This window comes from Salmo salar, chromosome 14 (assembly GCF_965601325.2).
Source record: "Salmo salar chromosome 14, fSalSal1, whole genome shotgun sequence".
NCBI lineage: Eukaryota > Metazoa > Chordata > Actinopteri > Salmoniformes > Salmonidae > Salmo > Salmo salar.
In genome coordinates, this window is record NC_138304.1 from 75,755,570 (window position 1) to 75,775,389 (window position 19,820).

Sequence of the window (19,820 nt, forward strand, 5' to 3'; positions counted from 1 at the left end):
TAAGCCAAAAACAAATAACAATGAAATACCCTTATAAATAGCTGTGTATACTTAATTTTTCCCATTAAAAACACTCTCTACATCTGTCTAGGTTGAAACTGTTGTTGTTAAAATACAATAAATAATGTTACATTTTAACTGGAATAAACTCATTGATCACATCACAGGTTGAGTATTTGATAGTGCAACCCTAAGTAACTGTACAGATAAAAAAAATAAAAAAAAAATCAGGCCTACTGTACATCTTACTGTAGAAAGTATTGTTGAAAAAAAGTCTAGGTTAGAACTGTTGCTGTTAAAATACAATATAGCTTTTTTATTCTGAACTGTAATAAACTGATTGATCAAATCACACAGGTTGTCTATTCTGGGTTTTTGACAGCGCAACACGGAGGTCATGTTCAGCATTGAGTCTGTTTCTGTACTTGTTTTTTAAATCAAATCAAATTTATTTATATAGCCTTTCGTACATCAGCTGATATCTCAAAGTGCTGTACAGAAACCCAGCCTAAAACCCCAAACAGCAAGCAAAGCATGTGAAAGAAGCACGGTGGCTAGGAAAAACTCCCTAGGAAAAACTCCCTAGAAAGGCCAAAAACCTAGGAAGAAACCTAGAGAGGAACCAGGCTATGAGGGGTGGCCAGTCCTCTTCTGGCTGTGCAGGGTGGATATTATAACAGAACATGGTCAAGATGTTAAAATGTTCATAAATGACCAGCATGGTCAAATAATAATAATCATAGTAGTTGTCAAGGGTGCAACAAGCACGTCTGGTGAACAGGTCAGGGTTCCATAGCCGCAGGCAGAACAGTTGAAACTGGAGCAGCAGCACGGCCAGGTGGACTGGGGACAGCAAGGAGTCATCATACCAGGTAGTCCTGAGGCATGGTCCTAGGGCTCAGGTCCTCCGAAAGAAAGACAGAAAGAGAGAATTAGAGAGAGCATATTTAAATTCACACAGGACACCGGATAAGACAAGAGAAATACTCCAGATGTAACAGACTGACCCTAGCCCCCCGACACATAAACTACTGCAGCATAAATACTGGAGGCTGAGACAGGAGGGATCAGAAGACACTGTGGCCCCATCCGATGATACCCCCGGACAGGGCCAAACAGGCAGGATATAACCCCACCCACTTTGCCAAAGCACAGCCCCCACACCACTAGAGGGATGTCTCCAACCACCAACTTACCGTCCTAAGACAAGGCCGAGTATAGCCCACAACGATCTCCGCCATGGCACAACCCAAGGGGGGGCGCCAACCCAGACAGGAAGACCACGTCAGTGACTCAACCCACTCAAGTGACGCACCCCTCCCATGGACGGCATGGAAGAACACCAGTAAGCCAGTGACTCAGCCCCTGTAAAAGGGTTAGAGGCAGAGAATCCCAATGGAAAGAGGGGAACCGGCAAGGCAGAGACAGCAAGGGCGGTTCGTTGCTCCAGCCTTTCCGTTCACCTTCACACTCCTGGGCCAGACTATACTTAATCATAGGACCTACTGAAGAGATAAGTCTTCAGTAAAGACTTAAAGGTTGAGACTGAGTCTGCGTCTCTCACATGGGTAGGCAGACTATTCCATAAAAATGGAGCTGTATAGGAGAAAGCCCTACCTCCAGCCGTTTGCTTAGAAATTCTAGGGACAATTAGGAGGCCTGCGTCTTGTGACCGTAGCGTACGTGTAGGTATGTACGGCAGGACCAAATCGGAAAGATAGGTAGGAGCAAGCCCATGTAATGCTTTGTAGGTTAGCAGTAAAACCTTGAAATCAGCCCTTGCCTTAACAGGAAGCCAGTGTAGGGAGGCTAGCACTGGAGTAATATGATACATTTTTTTGGTTCTAGTCAGGATTCTAGCAGCCGTATTTAGCACAAACTGAAGTTTGTTTAGTGCTTTATCCGGGTAGCCGGAAAGTAGAGCATTGCAGTAGTCCAGCCTAGAAGTAACAAAAGCATGGATAAATTTTTCTGCGTCATTTTTGGACAGAAAGTTTCTGATTTTTGCAATGTTACGTAGATGGAAAAAAGCTGTCCTTGAAACAGTCTTGATATGTTCTTCAAAAGAGAGATCAGGGTCCAGAGTAACGCCGAGGTCCTTCACAGTTTTATTTGAGACGACTGTACAACCATCCAGATTAATTGTCAGATTCAACAGAAGATCTCTTTGTTTCTTGGGACCTAGAACAAGCATCTCTGTTTTGTCCGAGTTTAAAAGTAGAAAGTTTGCAGCCATCCACTTCTTTATGTCTGAAACACAGGCTTCTAGCGAGGGCAATTTTGGGGCTTCACCATGTTTCATTGAAATGTACAGTAAGTATGCCAGAGTTGAGAACCCTGACTCGCGTAGATACAGTACCAGTCAAAGGTTTGGACACACCTACTCATTCCAGGGTTTTTCTTTATTTGTGCTATTTTCTACATTGTATTGTAATAGTAGAGACGTCAAAACTATGAAATGACACATATGGAATCATGTAATAACCAAAAAAAGTGTTAAATCAAAATATATTGTATTTTTGAGATTCTTCAAATTGCCAACCTTTGCCTTGATGACAAATTTGCACACTTTTGGCATTCTCTCGACCAGCTTCACCTGGAATGCTTTTCCAACAGTCTTGATGGAGTTCCCACATATGCTGAGCACTTGTTGGCTGCTTTTCCTTCACTCTGCAATCCGACTCATCCAAAACCATCTTAATTTAGTTGAGGTCGGGGGATTGTGGAGGCCAGGTCATCTGATGCAGCACTTCATCACTCTCCTTCTTGGTAAAATATCTCTTGCACAACCTGGAGGTGTGTTGGGTCATTGTCCTGTTGAAAAACAAATGATAGTCCCACTAAGCTCAAACAAGATGGGATGGCGTATTGCTGCAGAATACTGTGGTAGCCATGCTGGTTAAGTGTGCATCGAATTCTAAATAAATCACAGACAGTGTCACAAGCAAAGCACCATATTACCTCCTCCTCCATGCATTACGGTGGGAAATACACATGCAGAGATAATCCGTTCACCCACACCACGTCTCACAAAGACACGGCAGTTGGAACCAAAAATCTCCAATTTGAACTCCAGACTAAAGGACAAATTTACACCGGTCTAATGTCCACTGCTCGTGTTTCTTGGCCCAAGCTAGTCTCTTCTCCTTATTGGTGTCCTTTAGTAGTGGTTTCTTTGCAGCAATTCGACCATGACGGCCTGATTCACAGAGTCTCATCTGTTGATGTTGAGATGTGTCTGTTACTTGAACTCTGTGAAGCATTTATTTGGGCTGCAATTTCTGAGGCTGGTAACTCTAATGAACGTATCCTCTGCAGCAGAGGTACTCTTGGTCTTCCATTCCTGTGGCAGTCCTCATGAGAGCCCGTTTTTATTTTAACTTTATTTAACTAGGCAGGTCAGTTAAGAACAAATTCTTATTTTCAATGACGGCCTAGGAACAGCCTTATTCAGTGGCTCAGTTGGTAGAGCATGGTGTGTGCAACGCCAGGGTTGTGGGTTCGATTCCCACGGGGGGCCAGTACAAAAATTAAAAAAATGCATGAAATGGTATGAAATGTTTGTATTCACTTCGGTAAGTCGCTCTGGATAACAGCGTCTGCTAAATGACTAAAATGTAAAATGCAGAACAACAGAAGTTTACCTTGTCAGCTCGGGGATTCGAACTTGCAACCTTTCGGTTACTAGTCAAACGCTCTAACCACTAGGGTTAGTGATCGGTTGAAGAGCATGCATTTAGTTTTACTTGCATTTAAGAGCAGTTGGAGGCCACGGAAGGAGAGTTGTACGGCATTGAAACTCGTCTGGAGGGTAGTTAACACAGTGTCCAAAGAAGGGCCAGAGGTATTCAGAATGGTGTCGTCTGCGTAGAGGTGGATCAGAGAATCACCAGCAGCAAGAGCGACATCATTGATGTATACAGAGAAGAGAGTCAGCCCGAGAATTGAACCCTGTGGCACCCCCATAGTGACTGCCAGAGGTCCGGACAACAGGCCCTCCGATTTGACACACTGAACTCTGTGTCAAAGAATAAAACCAGTTAATTTAGTAAATCTAGCCAAACCTGAGACATAGACCTAATGCCTGAGCCTTATGTAAAAATAGTATTAGTTAGCTTGTCCCCTATAACAACAGAAGTAGTTGTTGAACCAGACGAGGCAATCATTTGAAAAACCAAGGCTGTTGAGTCTGTCAATAAGAATGTGGTGATTGACAGAGTCGAAAGCCTTGGCCAGGTCGATGAATACGGATGAGTAGGTGTTCTAAAACTTTTGAGCGGTAGTGTATTTGGATAAACTCTTCAGAGTTGTGTTCTGTGGGTGTAACTGAGTAGACTGATACCCCATTTCATTGCTTCACAATCCAACCTTGTTTAACATTGTCTAGTCTAAATATGGCATGATTCCACCAATTCTAAACTTCTGCATCACTTTCAAAGAGGTACTTTTATTTTGAAGGTAAACCTCAAATTACACTATTGTGCCTAATCCTTATTGTGGCTAGCTTCACAACATATAACCCGGTCCGGTCGAGCATCACTAGCCAGATTAACCTAGCTGGCTGCTTTTAACGCTAGCTTTGGGCAACAGGGTTAAGTAGCTGCCTAGCTATTTATTTTCATGAACTGAAGTTTAATTTCATTAGGTGAACAACAAGTGGCTACCTAGATAATACTTACTCACAAGGATTCCTAAATCCTTGCTAAGAATAATGAAAATGACTGCAGTTTCAACTGGTCATTGTTTTCAGGCTGGTTGTATTGGTGCTAGCTAGATACCAAGCTAAAGCTAGCTAGCTACCCCAGAAGCTTGTTTGCCAGCTTTGACAGTGCTACTGATAGTAGTGGTAGCGCTTGGCTTGCACGTGCAAATTCAGAACACACAACATTCTATAATAGAACTGTGTTATTTGACGTGTCAAATTAAAAGCTTATTTAATGTGGCAAATCGTGTTATTGCCAAATAGAATTTTTGGACATGTATCTTTTTTGACACGCAAAGACCCAAACGGCGTTTATGTCGTGAAGCTAATAGCAGTGACACTGTAATTCTGGTAGGGCAACATCTGAAAATTAGCGCACTGGTAGTGTGTACCGGTGCTCGACCAGTCGCGAAAGCCAACATCACCCACGACAGAGAACGGTTGATTGTCAAGGGAAATTAATTCCATTATCTTGGTGTTAATGGATTTCACATTTGAGTTGTCTCCCTGAAATGTTCTTACTCATTCAAATGACTGCTCGACTTGTTGACTGCTCGATCCACACAGCAGACATTGTGGGCTAGGTTAGGAATGCTGTGTTGCACGTGTAGCACCAAATTTTCTGTGGCATCATTACGTCATGTACCTACGTTATATAGGTATGCACATCAGCTTTGACATCGGATTTGCACATAGGCGTTAAACTAGACATCAGGCCGATACCGATGTTGGCATTTTTAGCTAATAACATCCGATTCCGACATGTTCACCGATATATCGTGCACCCCTACTGTACAGCATTACCTATTGATTGTTGATCAATAACATGGGGTATCAATTTACTAAGTGACACCCACAGAACATAACTGTGAAGAGTTTAAACAAATATTAGCATTGTAGCTCTTATTGCGTCACTGGCTGTGGGAAATCAACTCTCAGTCAGCTTATTGTGCGTATTGACATTCATATTGCACTGTACATTGTGGATCAATAAAATGGGATATCGGTCTACTAATGGAAACCCACAGAAAACAACTGCGAAGAGATTACACAAATATTTGCGTTGTAGCTCATATTGCGGGACTCTGAAACGAGCCACATTTATTGTACCAGTCAACCTATTATGTGTTCGTTGAACACTTCTCCAGAGGACAAACAATACAACATGGATGTTTTGGAGTCTGATAACTCTGAGGAGGACTTCGGTACGGAGTAGTATACCCCATTTCATTGCTCCACATTCCATTGCTCCACATTCCAACACTCCAACCTTGTTTCGCATTATCTAGTCTAAATATGGCATGATTCCACTATTTGTTTCCATTTGCATCACTTTCAGAGGGACTTTTATTTAAAAGGCGAACCGCAAATTCCACAACACATAACCCGGTCTGGTCAAGCGGCACTAGCCAGATGAAGCCAGCTAGCTGCTTATAATGTTAACTTGGGGCAACAGGGTTAAATAGCTGGCTAGCTTGTTTAGTTCGTTATCTAGCTAGCTAGTTATTTTAATGAACTGAAGTTCGATTTCAATAGGACAACAAGTGGTTGCCTAGGTAATATTTAGTCACATGGATTCCTAAATCATTGCTAAGAATATTGAAAATGACTGCAGTTTTGTCTTGTCATTGTTTTCAGGCAGGTTGCATTGGTGCTCGCTAGGTACTAAGCTAAAGCTAACTACCCCAAAAGTTGCTAATAATATCTGTATCAAAAGATATTTGCTAACATTTTTGATCCTGCTTGTTTGACCCTGATCTTATTTCAAATGCTAATACAGACGTCCCATTCGGTCAAACAAATAATGCCTTATTACCAACGCGGTATCGTAACTACATTGTGGCCTAGGAGTGTGCTTGTTTGCAATCTTTTATTTTTTACAGCAGCTTTGACAGTGCTACTGATCGTAATGTTGGCGCTTGGCTTGCACGTGCAAATTTAGCACACACAACATTTCTATAATCTAACTTTTTTATTTGACATGTCAAATGAAAACCTTATTTGACTGGTCAAATAGTGTTATTTGTCATGGTTTTTTTTTTGTTTTTTTACACGCAAAGACCCAAATGGCTTTCCATAGTCAACAATCTAAGTCAACTGCCAACCCTGTCTGTTTTGCCAAATAGTTGCTTAGGCGTCGGTTGTGTTGCTAAACAACCATTAAGGTTGACTCTCAGGCAGGATGAAAATGACTAAAACGACCATGATCCTTTGCTAGTTATGGCCATTTTCACCATGATTCTTAGCAATTTTTTTGTGCCATTCAGCAACATGACGCCTGAGATAGTGGAGAAAGGAATCACGTTAGGCAATGAATAATTAAATATAAAACGTCCACACAGCACACTGTCGACCAATTGTGTTCTCATTGTCATGCAGCATCATGTGGCTGCTAAACTAATCACCCAATCCCTTCTCAAAGTCAGGGTATGAGTCAAGAAAACTGCCTATTTTCAGTGATAGTATGTAATGTCACGATTCCAAAACTATACAATATTGCAGAGAACAAGTTACATCTCGGAAAAGATTTGCAATGGTGTACTTCTTGTTTACAAAATTCATGCTAATGTTGGGTTTTTGAGCTCGCGCCTAATTGACTCCATTTTACTCCTTGACGGAGAGCTCTACTTGTCCTAGAATCGCCCTGAATGTACCGCTCAGCCCATTGACGACGCATGGGCAACAAAGGGCGTTAATGAGTTTCCCATCTCCTCAAGTGTCTCTGGTTTCCCATATCCTCAAAAGTATCTCTGATGATGCGCAGCCATCGGGAGTTTTCCATAGGAATATGTGGATGACGTCAGCGCAATCACCATCTAATGGTTTTAATGTCTATGGATCTTTTGTCCCTTCATCATTTCTTCTCATGAACCTTTCAAGACACTGAGTAAAGTGGGAAAGAATGTATCAATAATTTGGGTTAGAAAAAATAAATGTGTGTTTAAAACAATAATATCTGGTGTTGAGTACTTCAAGACATTGACTTTAATGTTCCAAAATGACTTTTATGATAGGTAGTCAAAATAATGCAGATATTTTGGGTTCACATTTATTGTTTACTTTTTTCAGACTAAAATGTGTTTAACACAAGGTAATATCTCTGACATTTTTAAAGTAATTCCCCCCTCCATCTTTAACTTTTAACCTTAAAACTCTTACATCTAGACGTTCCGCTAGCGGAACACCTGCTCCAATATCCAATGATGGGCGTGGCGCGAAATACAAAGTCCTCGAAAATCCGAAAACTTCCATTTTTCAAACATATGACTATTTTACACCATTTTAAAAACTCTCCTTTATCTAACCACACTGTCCGATTTCAAAAAGGCTTTACAACGAAAGCAAAACATTAGATTATGTCAGCAGAGTACCCAGCCAGAAATAATCAGACACCCATTTTTCAAGCTAGCATATAAAGTCACAAAAACCAAAACCACAGCTAAATGCAGCACTAACCTTTGATAATCTTCATCAGATGACACTCCTAGGACATTATGTTATACAATACATGCATGTTTTGTTCAATCAAGTTCATATTTATATCAAAAAACAGCTTTTTACATTAGCATGTGATGTTCAGAACTAGCATACCCACCGAAAACTTCCGGTGAATTTACTAAATTACTCACGATAAACGTTCACAAAAAACATAACAATTATTTTAAGAATTATAGATACAGAACTCCTTTATGCAATCGAGGTGTCCGATTTTAAAATAGCTTTTCGGTGAAAGCACATTTTGCAATATTCTGAGTAGATAGCTCACCATCACGGGCTAGCTATTTTGACACCCACCAAGTTTGGCCCTCACCAAACTCAGATTTACTATAAGAAAAATTGGATTACCTTTGCTGTTCTTCGTCAGAATGCACTCCCAGGACTTCTACTTCAATAACAAATGTTGGTTTGGTTCCAAATAATCCATAGTTATATCCAAATAGCGGCGTTTTATTCGTGCGTTCAAGACACTATCCGAAGGGTGACGCGCCCGACGCGTTTCGTGACAAAAAAAATCTAAATATTCAATTACCGTACTTCGAAGCATGTCAACCGTTGTTTAAAATACATTTTTATGCGATTTTTCTCGTAAAAAAGAGATAATATTCCGACCGGGAAACCTTGTTTTCGTTCAAAGACTAAAAAATAAAAACATGGTGTCGGCTCTTGCACGTGCCCCCAGTCTCATTGTCCTCTGATCGACCACTATCCAAATGCGCTACTGTTTTTCAGCCATGGCCTGCAGAGTCATCATTCCCCGTTCTGGCGCCTTCTGAGAGCCTATGGGAGCGTTAGAAAATGTCACGTTACAGCAGAGATCCCCTGTTTTGGATAGAGATGATCAAGAAGGCCAAGAAATGGTCAGAGAGGGCGCTTCCTGTTTGGAATCTTCTCAGGTTTTGGCCTGCCAAATGAGTTCTGTTATACTCACAGACACCATTCAAACAGTTTTAGAAACTTTGGAGTGTTTTCTATCCAAAGCTAATAATTATATGCATATTCTAGTTTCTGGGCAGGAGTAATAATCAGATTAAATCGGGTACGTTTTTTATCCGGCCGTGAAAATACTGCCCCCTATCCATAAAAAGTTAATAAGTCATATGTTAGAATTACAATAACACAAACAGAATTTGTGTTATAAGCAGTTAAGAGGCCATTTTTTTCTGAGCGCCAAAACGGGACTTTTTCAAATCCTCCTACACAGTCACATGCAGATGAGATATTTCGATTTCATTTCTATACAGTATCAGAAACAGCAGATTCTTAGGTTTCGAAAACACTTACCATTGCCAAATCAGTCACAAAATTGAATCAATGAGCTCAAAATATTACTTTTTCCGAGAATATCCTCTGTTCCATGCGCTCCACATTTCAGCATGCCAGCAACAGACAGCCTGCAATAACAAACTAATGAAAATGTATTTGCGTTCTTGGAAATATATATTTTTTGTTTTATAATGTTAGCCAAGACCTTAATAAACACAACCAAAGTATTATTTTGAAAATTGATTTATTAGACTGAAAATGGATGTATTAATGTAACGACCCTGGGTTTATAAGTGGGGATAGAGGCGATAGCGCGCCGGACTTCGGGCTAGAAGGTCGAGGGTTCGAGACCTGCTCCCTGCTGTTTCATTACACTGGTGTCAGATGTGGGATCGGACCTTGCATCCAAGACAGTGCATGTGCTTGGCCAGTGAGCGCGTTCCTATAAGACGTAGTCACAAGCTAGCACGAGGACGCCCTATTTAAAAGGAGGGAGTAGTGTAACGACCCTGGGTTTATAACTGCGGATATCAACTCTGCGGCTTGAGCTTGCTTTTGCGGCACAGTTGATAGCGCGCTGGACTTTGGGCTTTCGAGACCTGCTCCCTGCTATTTCATTACATTAGACTGAATGTTCAGTCAAAATTGGCCTGAATGGGGATCCAGAGGCCAGGAATTTCTATTATTAAAAGGAAACATTTTCATTATTTAATAAATGGCCTTAATATTGGTTCCAAAGTAGTACGAGTCAAATGAGTAAACAAGCTGGTAATGTATGCATTAATTTCATAAGCTCTGCTTTTTTTAATCAAAAGTTTCGATTTATTCACTGTCAAATCTATAGTTTATATTTGTCCCAAAAAATGATCTCCCTTGAGGTTTCTGGAGCATCTGTTTCGATTTTGGTTAGTATCCTTAGATGCCATCTTAAAGCTCCATTCTGCTACGAAAACAATAATATGGGGTCCCATCAATTGTTTTGGTATAGAGCTAGGAACGGTCCTAGGGAATTGTAACCACTGTCAAATTAATAGACGGCACTCAGAATATTTTTACTTTGAAACTATACATCGTTCGGTTCGTAAACATTCGATTTGTAACACTCACAGGACACAGATATAATCCTCGTGTATGGTTGTCAATCTAAGCAGGTATGGAAATTGAAGGTGAAGAAATAAAATTGAGTGTAGAAAGTGAATTAGGACTGAAGGGATGACAGATTAATGTGGTTACATTTAAAATGAATCTCTCTTACCGTTTGCAGTGGTGTTGAAGGAGTGGCCACAGAGCAGTTCAGTAGCTGCTTTCTTCTTGCTGAAGGTGCTCATCTCATCCTCCAATGTCCACCTCTTCTCAACCATCTTATTTTTATTTCTGCAGCCCTCTTCAGCTGCTCCTACTTACTGGTACCTAGCAACTGAAAACCCAGAAAAAATGTGTTTTACCTGGATCTTGCGAAACAATTGTATTTTTTTTAATTTTTTTTTACGTAGGAAGCAGGTTTGAGAAGTTAGCGAGGTAACTTTAGTCAACTGAGTTCAATTTTGGATAACCGGTCATACGAAAGTGGCTCACCTTTTAGCCAGGTACATTCATATCTAACCTGCTCCGGGGAATGCTAATGGTACTTTCATGACAACTGGGAACGAGTTTAAATCATGACGTCAGTGATCTTCAGGTCGGGAAGTCAACTCTAGAAAGATCCTGAGTGTCCGATTTGGAATTCCGAGTTCATTTTTTTCCCCAGTGCCAGTTGTTATGAACGCGGCATAACTCACGGTTAACTCCATTTATCGCGAATTAAATGACTGAGCCACGAGATGAAGACCGATAAAATCAGATTACCTCCCTCTTGCAAAGATTGCGTCATCATCCCCTTAATTTGAGGAAGAAGACTGATTACATATTTTAATGAAATGTTTTTTGTGTTAAAAAGTATTAATGTTAAAATATCACGTTACACATTTAGCAATGTCAGAATGCATTTTATACTTCACGCACAATAAGAATCTTGTATGACTTAGCCTAATAAATTATTGTCTCTATTTTATGATAGGAGTGGGGGGAAAGGTGCTTGTGCATTGATAAGCACACCAAAGTCGGCATTACTGATAAGTAATGAAATAAAGACATCACTTCTGAAAGCCTATTTCACAAAAGCCTGCTGAATTTGCACATGAACATTTGTCATTTTTATTTCAGCACAAATGAAAACGTGGCACTGACGCTCCCAATGGATTGATGTTTCAGCATTGCCTCAATGAAGAGTTCGGCGTTCGACTACTTATGTGCGACATGCCTTCTATGAGCTTATAATATAAACAACAAGGCTAAAGGTACGGTTTACTTCACTTTTAATCATGTCAATCATGTCAGCACATGTAACAGCAGTTTACAGCCCATTTTTTAATTCTTATTCTTCCTCTCCCCAATTCACTTAAACTATATTTCTTTATTTCCCATGGGCTTCACCAGAGTACCCCCTAGTGGCTGGAATACAACTGTATTAAGCCCCTTACAACACCCCCCCAGCAAAAACAAAATGTTGTCCCAAACATTTCACTGGCCTCAAAACAAACAGAGGATGTAAGTACTGGTCATGAGAACAACTGAGAAAACTGGCCTAACAGCCATATAACTATCTAGACATGTCCAGTCTACCTTTATGGGCAACGACGCAACCCCCACTAAACATTATCACACTGTGATTAGTAAAGGTAACAAGAAAATATATACACATCTGAACATCTGCTAGTTGTTATCCTGATAAGAGCTTGGCAGCCCTAAAGCGTTATAGGTTAGAATGTCTCTGGGCCTCCTCTGCTGGGCTGAACGGCGGGGCAAGGTCATGGGTGACCCCAATGAATCAGTGTCCACTTCATCATGAGATGATTGAGTCTCTGAGCCCTCAGCTGTTTCCATATTTACCCCCGTCCTCTCCGGGCTGTCTCTGAGGACTGGCTGGCACTCCTTCACAGTGAAGTTTCTATCAGTCTGACCCCGTTCCTCACTATTATCTGATACTAGCTATGTGCTACTCTGTCTGCTCTCTTCATCCCTACGTGGCCTATTGATGAAAACTGGATAAGAATCCTCATCTGAGCTCTCAGACTCAGCGCTCTCCCCATTTTTCTACTTTTGCTGGGGTGGTTCCCTTCTCCACAGACCCCTACAGGGTGTTTCAACAAGTTCCTCAAATGGTAGGGAATTACACGACATGAGCACACTGCGATGCAGAACCCAGGCCCTGCCTGTACCCCTCTCGGGTTTGACCTTAAGAACGGCTGTCGTCACCTTTCCTGGTTTACCACCACGTGTATTTGGTCCTCCCAGTGTGATTTGAGCTTTCCTGGCCCCCCACGTTCTGACATGTTCCTCACCAGTACACGATCCCCAGAGACCAGAACCTAACTCATTTTCTTCCGATCGTAGTAGGCTTTTCCCTTTGCTGTTGATTTCTCCATGTTTCTAATGGCAATGTCATAGTCTTCCGTCATCTGTTGCTGCCACTTCTTAGCGTAATCCTGGTATGATTTCTCCTGTTCCTTTATCTGTCAACAGGTAGCAGTGGAGCCCTTCGAAATAGCAGGAAATATGGGGAAAACCCAATAGCATCACTGGTGGTACAAATATATGCATGAACGACCTTGTTCAGATAATCACCCCAGTTGGCCTTTTTCTCTTCATCTAGTTTGCACAACATTGACAACAGTGTACGGTTAAATCTCTCCACCGGAATCCCCTGTGGATGATATGGAGTGTAGGTAGGGGTAGTCAGGTGGCCAGGCGTGGAAAAATGCTTATTGAAATTATCGATTATCGTAGATTTATCTGTGGTGACAGTGTTTCCTATCCTCAGTGCAGTGGGCGGCTGGGAGGAGGTGCTATTATTCTCCATGGACTTTACAGTGTCCCAAAACTTTTTGGAATTAGTGCTACAGGAAGCAAATTTCTTTTTGAAAAAGCTAGCCTTAGTTTTCCTAACTGACTGAGTATATTGGTTCCTGACTTCCCTGAAAAGTTGCATATCGCGGGGGGCTATTCGATGCTAATGCAGAACTCCACAGGATGTTTTTGTGCTGGTAAAAGGGCAGTCAAGTCTGGGGTGAACCAAGGGCTATATCTGTTCTTAGTTTCACATTTTTTGAATGGGGCATGCTTATTTAAGATGGAGAGGAAAGCACTTTTGAAGAGCAACCAGGCATCCTCTACTGACGGGATGAGGTCAATATCCTTCCAGAATACCCGGGCCAGGTCGATTAGAAAGGCCTGCTTGCTGAAGTGTTTTAGGGAGCATTTGACAGTGATGAGGGGTGGTCGTTTGACCACAGTTCCAGTACGCACGCAGGCAATGAGGCAGTGATTGCTGAGATCCTGGTTGAAGACAGCAGAGGTGTATTTAGAGGGCAGGTTGGTCAGGATGATATCTAAGAGGGTGCCCATTGTTACGGATTTAGGGTTGTACCTTGTAGGTTCCTTGATGATTTGTGTGAGATTGAGGGCATCTAGCTTAGATTGTAGGACGGCCGGGGTGTTAAGCATGTCCCAGTTTAGGTCACCTAACAGTACGAACTCTGAAGATAGATGGGGGGTGATCAATTCACATATGGTGTCCAGGGCACAGCTGGGGCCCGAGGGGGGTCTATAACAAGCGGCAACGGTGAGGGACTTGTTTCTGGAAAGGTGGACTTTTAGAAGTAGAAGCTCAAATTGTTTCGGCACAGACCTGGATAGTATGACAGAACTCTGCAGGCTATCTCTGCAGTACATTGCAACTCCACCCCCTTTGGCAGTTCTATCTTGTCAGAAAATGTTATAGTTAGGGATGGAAATGTCAGGATTTTTGGTGGCCTTCCTAAGCCAGGATTCAGACATGGCTAGGGCATCCGGGTTGGCGAAGTGTGCTAAAGCAGTGATTAAAACAAACTTAGGGAGGAGGCTTCTAATGTTAACATGCATGAAACCAATGCTTGAAACCAAGGAATAGATTCAAGGCATAATGTACAGACGGGTATGGTAGGATGTGAGTACAGCGGAGGTAAACCTAGGCAATGAGTGACGATGAGAGAGGTTTTGTCTCTAGAGGTACCATTTAAGCCAGGTGCGGTCACCACGTGTGTGGGGGGGTGAAACATAAGGGCTAGCTTAGGCATATTGAGCAGGGCTGGAGGCTCTACAGTGAAATAAGACAACAATTACTAACCAAAACAGCAATAGACAAGACATATTGACATTAGGGAGAGGCATGTGTAGCCGAGTGATCATAGGGTCCAGTGAGTAACTAGGCGAGCTGGTGGCACGGCAATTCAGACAGCTAGCAGGCCGGGGCTAGCAGATGTGCCTCAGGGGAATGTCGCAACGGGAGAGTCTGTTGAAACCCCCTCGGATGGTTACGTCGGCAGACCAGTCGTGATGGATCAGCCGGGCTCCGTGTCGGCAGTTACAGTTGAAGTCGGAAGTTTACATACACCTTAGCCAAATACATTAAAACTCAGTTTTTCACAATTCCTGACATTTAATCTTAGAAAAAATCCCTGTTTTAGGTCAGTTAGGATCACCACTTTATTTTAAGAATGTGAAATATCAGAATAATATTAGAGAAAATGATTTACTTCAGCTTTTATTTCTTTCATCACATTCCCAGTGGGTTAGAAGTTTACATACACTCAATTAGTATTTGGTAGCTTTGCCTTTAAATTGTTTAACTTAGGTCAAATGTTTTGGGTAGCCTTCCACAAGCTTCCCACAATAAGTTGGATGAATTTTGGCCCATTCCTCCTGACAGAGCTGGTGTAACTGAGTCAGGTTTGTAGGCCTCCTTGCTCGTACACTCTTTTTCAGTTCTGCCCACAAATTTTATATAGGACTGAAGTCAGGGCTTTGTGATGGCCACTCCAATACCTTGACTTTTTTGTACTTAACCTGTTGGGGCTAGGGGGCAGTATTTCCCCTGCCGGATAAAAAACATACCCGATTTAATCTGGTTACTACTCCTGCCCAGAAACTAGAATATGCATATAATTAGTAGATTTGGATAGAAAACACCCTAAAGTTTCTAAAACTGTTTGAATGGTGTCTGTGAGTATAACAGAACTCATATGGCAGGCCAAAACCTGAGAAGATTCCATTCAGGAAGTGACATGTACGTGTCCATGAGTCTCACCTTTCCAAAGGGGTCACATTAGTGTTTAGCCCAAACTGATCGGACGCTGCTGACAGAAGTCGGTAGATCAGCTGTACCGATTTCAGTCGAGTCCCAAGACGCTTTTTGGGGTCATAGAGCAAAACACTGTTGTGTTCGTGAGAGTCTCATCTTTCCATGTTCGGATGCTACAGACGATTTTGTGAGAAGACTGATTTTCAGGACGTTTCATGGTCTGACAAACACCGCTCCAGCTCTGTCCCCTTTCACCGCAGATGCGGAAGTGCGACATAGGCGGATGCGGTGGATTGAGACGAATCCAATGCAAAAAAAACTGAAAGATTTGTATGGGGATTTTTGTATTATGCTAATTAGATTTCCGCAGGGCGTGGACATCGACCTTAGGGGTTAACAAATGACATCAATAAGCGATCAAACGTCCCACCTTGCCCAGGGAGGTTAAGCCATTTTGCCACAACTTTGGAAGTATGCTTGAGGTCATTGTCCATTTGGAAGACCCATTTGCGACCAAGCTTTAACTTCCTGGCTGATGTCTTGAGATGTTGCTTCAATATATCCACATCATTTTCCTTCTTCATGATGCCATCTATTATGTGAAGTGCAGCAGTCCCTCCTGCAGCAAAGCACCCCCACAACATGATGCTGCCACCCCCGTGCTTCACGGTTGGGATGGTGTTCTTCGGCTTGCAAGCCTCACCCTTTTTCCTCCAAACATAACGATGGTCACTATGGCCAAACAGCTCTATTTTTGTTTCACCCATGTGCAGTTGCAAACCGTAGTCTGGCTTTTTTTATGGCGGTTTTGGAGCAGTGGCTTCTTCCTTGCTGAGTGGCCTTTCAGGTTATGTCGATATAGGACTCGTTTTACTGTGGATATAGATACTTTTGTACCTGTTTCCTCCAGCATCTTCACAAGGTCCTTTGCTGTTGTTCTGGGATTGATTTGCACTTTTCGCACCAAAGTACGTTCATCTCTAGGAGACAGAACTCATCTCCTTCCTTAACGGTAAGACGGCTGCGTGGTGCCATGGTGTTTATACTTGCGTACTATTGTTTGTACAGATGAACATCGTACCTCCAGGGATTTGGAATTTGCTCCCACGGATGAACCAGACTTGTGGTGGTCTACAATTTTTTTACAATTTTTTCTTTCGTGGCAGATTTCTTGTCATTTTCCCATGATGTCAAGCAAAGAGGCACTGAGTTTGAAGGTAGGCTTTAAAATACCTCCACAGGTTCACCTCCAATTGACTCAAATGATGTCAATTAGCCTATCAGAAGCTTCTAAAGCCATGACATCATTTTCTGGAATTTTCCAAGCTGTTTAAAGGCACAGTCAACTTCTGACCTACTGGAATTGTGATACAGTGAATTATAAGTGAAATAATCTGTCTGTAAACAATTGTTGGAAAAATTACTTGTGTCATGCACAAAGTAGATGTCCGCAGGGTTCTCCAGAGGGTGGTGCGGTCTGCACAACGCATCACTGGGGGCAAACTACCTGCCCTCCCGGACACCTACAGCACCCGATGTCGCAGGAAGGCAAAAAAGATCATCAAGGACAATAACCACCCGAGCCACTGCCTGTTCACCGCGCTTCCACCCAGAAGGCGAGGTCAGTACAGGTGCATCAAAGCTGGGCCAGAGAGATTGAAAAACAGCTTCTGTCACAGAGGCGGCTGCCTATCTACAGACTTGATATCATTGGCCACTTTAATAAATTAAACACTAGTCACTTTAATAATGCCACTTTAAGAATGTTTACATATCTCGCATTACTCATCTCATATGTATATACATTATACTGTATCCTTCACTATATATTCTTTACTATCTACTGCATCTTAGCCGCGCTGTCACTGCTCATCCATATATTTTATACTTATATATTATTATCCCATTCCTTTACTAGATTGTGTGTATTAGGTTTTGTTGTGGAATTTACTAGATTGTGTGTATTCCACAACAAAACCTAATACACACAATCTTAGATATTAGGTTTAGTTGTGGAATTATTAGATATTACCTGTTAGATACTGCTGCGCTGTCGAATCTAGAAGCATAAGCATTTCGCTACACTCGCAATAACATCTGCCAACCATGTGTATGTGACCAATTTCATTTGATTGAAGTAATTATTAAATAAAGAGTGAGGGAGATAGTGTGTGTGTGTTGGTCACTAATAAAGTGAACATCCCATATGCTTTGAGATCACATATTTTGTTGCTGCCAATTAACAGCCGATCTGAAAACAGTTTATTTTGCTCTTCAGCTTTCCTTGTCTAAAGCGGCTCCTATTGCTATCTGCGTTCCCAGCGAATGACCTGCCACTTTCGCAAAACACATTAAAACTGACTTTTTTTCATTGATGCTACATTTTACTAGAAACTTTTGGGCTATTCTTCATCGCATTAGAACCCTTTGGGTGAAGTTAAGTTGGTATTTAGGACTGCTTTAAATCGTAACTGCAGGTCTTTTATAGAAAAAGCCAATCCCAGGAGCTATGGAGCTTTAGTTTTTATCCCAGGCTCTGATTTATTTGATTTCAGAGGAAGTTTTGTTATGCGTGCTTATAGCACAGCACTGCTGAATGATTTAGTAGGAAGAGAGAGCCTAGTCAGTGAGAGAAAGTCAAAAGCCAAATTCTTGTCTCATCCCTTAATTGGTGAAGGAGGAAAAAAGTCAGACTCCAAACGATTTAATATCCCAATAAATAAATTTTTGTCGCAAATGAGACTTTAGTGTAACCATTTGTCACGATATGTGCGACATAGAGTATCACTCTCTTAATTGGTCAACAAAATGTTTGTTGCTGGACTCCACCCTCTCCTTTGAACACATAACACAGACTGTCAAGTCCTAATTCTTCCACCTCTGCAATATTGCCAAAGTCAGGTCCTCCCTCACCTGTCCTGCTGCTGAAACCCGCATACATGCATTCATCTCCTCCCGTCTTGACTACTGCAACTCACTACTCTCCGGCATCAACTCAAGCTCCCTCCATAAGCTCCAAATGTTTCAAAAATCTGCAGCCCAACTCCTCACCCACACTAAGTCCTGGCAGCACATCACCCCTGTCCTCTGTGATGTCCACTTGCTCCTTGTCTCCCAACGCATTGATTACAAGATCCTCCTTCTGACCTACAAAGCCCTTCACCACCTTGCTCCCCTTACCTCTAAGACCTTCTTCTCCCCTACCAACCCACACGCTCACTCCATTCCACCACTGCAGTCCACCTTGCCATCCCCAGGTCGAAGCTCCAGAGCTTCAGCGACAGGGCCTTTTCCACAGTTGCTCCTAGGCTCTGGAACTCCCTCCCTCCAGCCATCTGTGACAGCGAGTCCATCACTGTCTTTCACTCCCTCCTAAAGTCCCACCTCTTTGACAAGGTCGACCCTTAAGCGAGTCCATATACTACAAAGACACTACTCTCTTGACCATACTGAGCTGCACCTAACCCAAACCCTTACCCTACCCCTTACCCTAAACTGGGTTCGTATCCAAATCCCAACCCTCCCCTACCCATACACTGATACATCACATTTCTCTTCTTTCAGCCCACCCCTATCTTTATTCATGTTTTTCTTTGGTCTGATGTTTTGTTTTGACTAAATTTGGTTGTTTTACAATTGTAAAGTGACTTTGGGTCCTTGAAAAGCTCTATATAAGTACATGATTGTATCATTATTATTATTATTATAAATTTGCCATGTGAGGATTATTTTATCTAATAGAAGTTTTGCAATGGTTAGGTGGTTACAAATGCAATGATACAGTATAAGTGGATGCAAGTGGCATTTTGGCCTGTTGCCTGTTGTCATAGAGACTCATCATGGATATAACCCCTTTCAGCATGGACATTTCCGTTGAGGGATTCCATCATTTTAAAGTAGTCAACTGGGTGGGGATTCCTGAGTTTGGACCAATCAGCCAATGAAGATAACCTCAATGGCACTGCCCATGCTGTTACAGATGCTATAATGGCACAGATACAAAGATGAGTCCTATATCTATCTCTATGACCTGTTGTTCACATGCCTATCTGCCCTCTCATTGGCTAGAATTGTCCCAGCTGATCTTGCCTCCTCCCGCCTGCCTTCCATCTTTGAGGCCATGTATTTCCATTGCTAGTGGTCACTCGAATATCTTGTCAATATAATAGCCCATCTTTGATCAAACCCATCATTCTC

General features: G+C 42.1%; 1 protein-coding gene across 1 annotated transcript in view; it reads right to left on the reverse strand.

Moving 5' to 3' along the window:
- Window positions 1–10,827, reverse strand: part of LOC145860421 (uncharacterized) — a 76,992-nt gene extending 66,165 nt beyond the window's left edge. The window contains exon 1 of the mRNA XM_082961412.1: window positions 10,722–10,827. Within this exon, the coding sequence (XP_082817538.1) occupies window positions 10,722–10,827 (106 nt within the window). The remainder of the gene's footprint in view (window positions 1–10,721) is intronic.
- Window positions 10,828–19,820: the final 8,993 nt, after the last annotated feature.